At 34.2% G+C, this 7648-nt stretch overlaps 1 protein-coding gene across 1 annotated transcript; it reads left to right on the top strand.

Moving 5' to 3' along the window:
* Positions 1-1330: 1330 nt before the first annotated feature.
* LOC107468506 (uncharacterized) lies at positions 1331-2643 on the top strand. The gene is made up of 2 exons (XM_016087815.3): positions 1331-1792; positions 1895-2643. The coding sequence occupies exons 1-2, from the start codon at positions 1375-1377 to the stop codon at positions 2233-2235; spliced, it is 759 nt and encodes a 252-aa protein (XP_015943301.1). The 5' UTR covers positions 1331-1374; the 3' UTR covers positions 2236-2643.
* Positions 2644-7648: the final 5005 nt, after the last annotated feature.

A 7648-nucleotide genomic window follows, 5' to 3' on the forward strand; every position in this document is an offset into this window, starting at 1 on the left:
TATCTTTTCAGGGAATTTATGAGCTCATATCACTACTAGATCTTTCCTCCTTTTCCTTTAATTATGTTATTATCTTTTGTAACGTATCTTAATTAGACGGTCCATATTTGATGACACAGATGGATGGTCAGATAGTCATCATCAATGTGAAATATAATGCTACAGTAAATACGTGCCATATATGTCCGTACGTGTGCCCGCATGTGCATGCCTTGCTCCCCAACCAGATGTCAATATTATTATTCTTCCTCGTTCACTTTACTTTGCAATTTGCATGGACATTTATAATCACCTTCCACGTTTAACTTCGGTAGAAACTCCTACGGTTTAACGGTAGATATAATTAGATGATAATGTAACCAAACATTATACAGATGCTATACATAAAGTTTTTTTTTGCTTAATAGTTGAGTCAAATTCAACAGAAATTACGCTCACTCACAAAAAGCGTGTTAATACGCGCATCACGTTTTTAAAGCACTCCCTTACCATTAATCAATTTTTTCTTCACGTTTTTCCTCCTTTTCCTCTTTTTCATTTTTATTCTCCTTTTTCTTTGTATTTCTCCTTTTCTTTCTTCACATGTTTCATTTTTATCGTGTTTTTCTTTTTTTTTTCTTTTGATTTTGCAATATTATGTATTTTTTTCTTCTTTATTTGATTTTTTCCTTCCAAAAAGAATTATGAGAATATGAAATAAGAAGATAAAGAAGAACAATAGAAAATGAGGAGGAGGAAGATGAAGAATTCTAAATTATGCAGTCAGAATAAAAATACACCAAAATATCTTCGTTTTACACCTAAATATCTTTTTTTTACACCTAAATTCACTACAAATACAAAAATGAATCATGCTACATATACACTAAAATTAACCACCAAAATTAGCCAATACTTATAAACATTAATCGCTTAATCCTCCAAAATTATTAACATTATACAAAGCATGCGATTAACTTAAGAATATTATTTTCTACTTTTTTTTTTTGAATTGATTATAAAAATAAATAAAATTTTACATTAAGGTACATTTTAAAGAGAAAAAAAATTGAATTAGACATGCGTAATAATCGGATAACAAATTACTATACGTGACAGTTTCTTATTGGTGAATAGAAGATAATTAGAGCCTTTGATTTGATCTTATTTTTTTGACGTACTTAGGCTAAGAGTGTGATTGAAGGAGTAGGACTTGTTAGGAGTAGGCCAACCCCAAAGACCTAAAATAGATTCCATATCCGTGCAATGAACGGCTGAGATTTCATCTGATTCCCTCCCCTTCTTCCCTTCCTTTATAAATTCCCCTTTGGATTCCAACGTAAGTACCCTCTATCATACACTCACTACTACTTGACCACTTATACACCCAATTCCATGCTTTCCCTCAAGGTGCTTGTGCTCTCCGCCGCCGTCGTCTTCACCGCGCTGGGAGTGAAGGCAACTGTTCCATTGCTCACTACTCACTTCCCAACACTCTGGAACCTCTGCCTCCTCTGCTTCAAGCCTCCATTCATCTATATTCTCCTCAACGCCATCATCATCTCCATCGTCGCCTCCTCCAAGCTCTTCCACCACAATCCCTTCGACACAACACTTCCCATTCCACAACCTCCTCCTCACCACGTCAACCCCCAAGAACAAGAAGAAGAGGTGGAAAAGACAATCGACTTAGGAGTGGTGGAGGAATCCGCATTGATTCCGCTCAAGAGCATCGACTCGGAGATTCCGCCGGGAAAACCTCTCGTTTCGGCAAGGTTCGGTCAACGTAGACCGCCCAAGTCCATTCCCGAAGGTATCAAATTAAATCTCGTTATCATTAACCGTTTTTTTCGTTTGATGTGGAAAGACGAGTTGAGATTAAAAGTGTGTGTTGTCGTTTTGCACGAAATTGTAGGTGGGAGTGGGACTGGAAAGTCGTTGAGGGTGGTGGCGAGGGCGAAACGACATGAAACGCTGGAGAACACGTGGAAGGCCATAACAGAAGGACGGGCGATACCGTTAAGCAGGCACGTGAGGAAGTGTGACACGTGGCAGAACCGCGGGCCCGGGAGTGTGGCTGAATTGAACAAGTCTGAGACATTCAAGGAGCAGGCGGTAGCGCTTAGGAGAGAGCCATCGCTGAGTCAAGACGAGTTGAATCGGCGCGTCGAAGCATTCATACGCAACTTCAACCACCAGATGCGCTTGCAGAGACAACAGTCCTTGGAGGAGCAATACAAACAGATGCTTAACTAAACACACACCAATACATCGTGGATAATTACTTCTTTTAATTAATTAATTAATTAATTTATATACCAACATATGCAAAATAGCTTTTGTTATTTCTGCATGTACACATATAACTTACATACAGAACAACACACAATATAATTTCTTACACGGACGGACTTTCCAATTTGATTGTGTCGTCTCACTATTAATAGCTTGAATGAAAACATTCTGATCTTAGTTAATTTGGTAAATTTCTTTTAGGTATTAATTAATTAACTGGCATTGTTTATATTGAGTGTAGAAATGAAACTGATGAGAAGGGTGAGTCTTAGCTATGTTTAAATTTCTGTTTTAGAGTTTGTTATAGACAGAGAGTTGGTTAGGAAGTCTGTTAAGTAGCAAAGTTGTGTAGCCTGTATCTCAAGTCATTGTAAACTTCTTCACAATCTAATATTGATGATTGTTACTTTTCTTCTCTGAGTATACTCTGCCTCTTTAACATTGTCTTTGACTCTACGTGGTTATTTCAGTCCTTGGTTCGTAGTATCAAGAGCCTTGTTGATTGAATATTCATGGTTTCAAGCGCTGCAAATTTAAAATCATCTCTTTTTTTATAATCTTCTTTTTTTGCTGTTTTTAATCCACATTCTTTGGATCATTCAATTAGGGACAAACTCAATAAAAAAACATCACAAAATTTGATAGCAATAAGTATTAGTAATAATCTTTGAATAAAATATTTTAAGATCATCTCAATTCAATAAAATTTCATCACAGTTTTAAAATGATGAAGATTGTGCTGCTGGTGTTTTTTTACAACTTATAAGTGATGGAGACAGGAGGATTATCATCTCCTGGTTATTTGCTTCAATGGATGAGTCTTTCAAGAATAAGATGGTTGATTGTACATATGCTCATGATGTGTGAAGCAAGATTGAAGATTATTTCTCCAAATCAACGAAATAGGATTTTTTTTAAATAAAAAAATAATTAATTCCAAAAATAAGATATTTATACTTTATTTTTTGGAATGCGATTTATTTATTTTTTTTTGCATTAAGGGTAAGTTCTCTGCACTTCCGGCGAACTCTATAATTTATATAGAGTTTGTCGCATCCTTGGCAAATTCTAGGTTGAGTTCGGCAGAGTATATAAACGTGGGGCCAAATCCGCTTTCCTTCCAAATTTTGACAAGCGAAAACCGACGAGTATCAAATCCATCGGGCCGTAGCAGTGAAATATGGCAATAGACTCAGGATAACAGTAAGCTGACGCAACCACCTAAATTGTGCTGACCATGTTCCGTGGCACGACATATCTGGCGGTACAGCCATGCTAGCACAACCGAGTCTCATGATAACCCGCCACATGTGTCAAGGTCCTCTAGGAGGGGGAGCCACCTGATGTGCACCCGAGAGTCAGATGCATATGGAAATAGGATATCCCCGATCAACTGCATGATATATCCTCTCGTGTACCTCAACAGGCGCTCCTCAATAATGTCCTGCTCCAGCTCTCCGCATACGGTGTTGTGGAACCATGTGAGCTTCACAGTCCACTTGGTCTGTGACTGTCTGTCATCAGGGCCAGGAACAGCATCCAATAACTACTGGCAGTAGTTCTCAATGGACCGTCTCTGATGGTGCTGTTCCCAACCACCATGCATCCACTAACAGGATCACCGTCAATCTTGAATCCCAACTGATAAGCCACATCCTGCATGGTGATAGTCATCTGCCCGCATGGTAAATGAATGTGTGGGACTCAGGCCTCCACCTCTCTATCAACGCCAAGGCCAATGGCCAGTCATGCTCAAACTCAACCATATACGCCACATACTCAAATCCAGCTCGTCTGAGATATGGCCAAATCTGCTCTGCCGACCGTCTCATCAAATTCCATCTGGTGCGCAAAATTTGAATCGCATACCAAACGGAAACAACAAATAAAAAAAAGACTGTGAACACATTAAATAACTAACAAATTCACTTTTTATTAATTACAATAAAATAAATAACAATGATAAAAATGTACCACTCAATCAAGTCTCGCAGTAATATGCTCAGCATGATCCAATCTATAAAGCGTATTTTCGTAACCCAATAACTGCTGCTCCATCTAACCACACTCTTGTAAAATAAAATAATATGTACTGAACTGATGAGTTCCTCTCACATTAGCTAAATTCTTAAAAAACATACTTACACCTCCTACTTGTCTACCTTACTTCTTTGTCCGTTTATAAACTTACTAATTAAAATTTAATCCAACTACACGAGGCCATTAACTAACACTCTAAACAACTCTAATCAATAACTAACTGAACCCTAAATTTTATTAATCACATTTCTTTCTAATTTAACCTAACCTAACTAATTATTCAGCTAATAATTATCTTCTTATTCACAACTTAAATTACCTATTTCGACTAAACTAATTAAGAATTGACTAATAACATATACTAATCAACATGTTATAAATAATAAACAGCAACTGTACTAAAAAATAATAACATAAAAAAACTTAACTAACATGTTATATACTATAACTAACATGTCAACACTGCACAGTAACTCTAAATAACATTTAGATAGTAACTCTAACTAACTTGTAAACCATAAACAGTAACTCTAACTAACATATAAACAGTAAATTCGTAACTCTAACTAATATGTAACCACTAAATAGTAACTTTAACTAATGTGTAAATAATAACTCTAATTAACCTAAAAACAGTAACTCTAATTAACATATTATTTACTGACCTGAAACTAACGAAGCCGTAGATAACGAGTCTCACGGACAAAGTGAAGGAGGAACAAAGTGATTTTGGAAGAAAGATTTGGAAGGAAAACGACAAATGAATTTGACTCCACGTTTATATACTTTGCCGAACTCAACCTAGAGTTCGCTAGGGTGCGACGAACTTGCCCTTAATGCAAAAGAAAAAAAACTGCATTCCAAAAAATAAAATTCAAAGATCTTGTTTTAGAAATTAATTATTTTTTGTTTTATTTTAGAAAAAAATTCCAACGAAATATCATATTAAACAATTGAAATCTCAATTGAAACTCACCCAAGAAAAAGGTAATTCTGCATTTGATTATGTTTTGAAGATAAAGAAGATTGTGAATTTTTTGGCAGCATTAAAAAATCCTCTTTCATCTCATGAACATATTGAGATTTTTTTAAAGGATCTTAATGAAAATGATCATACTCTTATTACTACTATTTCAACCAAGCCTAAATTGTATTCATTGCATGAAGTAGAAACCTCTATTCTCTCATCTGATAATATATGTTGAAAAAATTTCGTAAATCATATACTTTTCTTACTCCAGCTCACGTGACACGAGCTTCATTTCCTTCAACAAATTACTCTGGAAGAGGATTTGGTGATCGACGTGGATGTGGAGGAAGATTTTCACTCGGAGGCAGATTTTTCTTTGACAATCACGCCCTCAATGTCAGGTCTATTGTGGATGTTTAGGCCACATTGTATGGAGCTATTTTTAGCATTTGAATCAAGATCAACTCCCACATTCTCAAACTTCTCGTTATTCACCTTTTTCATTATTATATTTTTCTAGAGCATTATCATCAAATATATCTACAGTCAACATGCATGGCCATACTTTCATCTGTTTTTTATCTTTCGTGGACATTTCATCATGTCACTCTTTCTCAATCCAATCTTCTATCTTGCTCAGAATATTCTAGATCTGAGAAAATTCATGTAGGTAATAGAGCAGGTATGCAAATTAAACATTGGTCACTCTTTCTTGCAAGATATAACGACAAAACACTGGTTTAAATTACAATTTAAATACATCATAAATTACAAAAAAAAATAATTAGTGCGTCTAAATTTGCTGTAAATAATGTTGTATTCTTTGAGTGTCATGACTCTTTTTATTCTGTGAAATACAAATTCACTAAGAAGATCCTGCTCAAAGGTTTTCGTAGATTTGAATTTGTTCCTTCTCATCCAATTTTACTTTCTATTTCTATTAATAATTTTCAGACTTGACATAAACGTTTAGACCATACTAGTTCAAAAATTGTCAAAATTGTCCTAAACAAATGTAACTTTTCTATTTCAGAATCTAATAATAACAACAGTCCTTCGATTTGTAATAATTGTGTTGTGCCAAAATGCACAAATTACCCTTTCATGATTCTAATACCAAATTACCATTGTAGCTAGTATACACTAATGTTTGGGAGTCATCTTCAATAATTTCTCATTTAGGCTATCGTTACTATGCTATGATGCACAAACACTGACACGGACACGGACACGGAACACGACACGACATGCGAATTTTAAAATCTTACATAACATGGGACACGCATATATATAAAATATAAAGTATTTTTTAGATAAATCGTAATGATATTTTGATATTTTATTGATATTAAAATATAAATTAAATTTTTTAATTATTTTTAATGTCTTATTTTAATTATTTCAAGTATTTAAAATATTTTTTGTTTTAATAAAAAATAATATATATTATATCTAAATTTATTTTAAGAATATATGTTAAGAATAAGACTGGACACGTTGACATGTGATGGTATTTAGGTGTGTTCAGGCGTGTCCGGAGAAGAATTTTTTATTTTTTATTAAGACACGGTTGGACACAGCAAACACGCGTGTCAAACGAGTGTCGGTGAGTGTCGTGTCCAAAATGTGGCCGATAAGCGAATACGGCAACTCAGCGAAGTGTTCGTTCTTCATAGTTACTATGTAATTTTTATTGATGCATATTCAAAATATACCTGACTTTTTTCTATTGGTTAATAAATTTCAGGTCTTTAATGCTTTTGTCGAATATAAAGCATACATTGAAAAATCTTTCAAGACATTCTATGAAGTGTTTGCAATCTGATAATGGCAAAGAATGCTTGTCCACATTGCCTTTACTTTCTTATTGCAACAAAATGGTATTAAGCATAGATTTTCATGCACATATGTTCATAAATAGAATGGTTGAGCTGAGAGAAAATATCCTCATCTCACAGAAATGGCCATGTCCATACTCTTTACTGTTAAGATGTCTCTAACTTACTGGACGAGACTGTTTTAACTTCAGCATATCTCATTAACAGACTATCTATAATTATCTTAGATGACAAGTCACCTTTTGAAGTTTTGTTTAATCAACTTTTAGATTATAATCTTTTAAAAATTTTTGGTAGTTTATGTTATTCAAATTTGAGATCATACAACAAAATAATTTCAATTACAGATCACACTATCAATGCATTTTTATTGGCTATGTACAAAATTATAAGGGATATAATTGCTTATCTCCCTCTAATAAAATTTATTATTGAAATATGTTTTTGGATGAACGTATCTTCCCTTTTACTATTTTATTTTCTTTACCTAATACATCTAATTCTAAATTATCAATATTTTATGCAT

Source organism: Arachis duranensis, chromosome 10, assembly GCF_000817695.3.
Source record: "Arachis duranensis cultivar V14167 chromosome 10, aradu.V14167.gnm2.J7QH, whole genome shotgun sequence".
Classification (NCBI taxonomy): Eukaryota; Viridiplantae; Streptophyta; class Magnoliopsida; order Fabales; family Fabaceae; genus Arachis; species Arachis duranensis.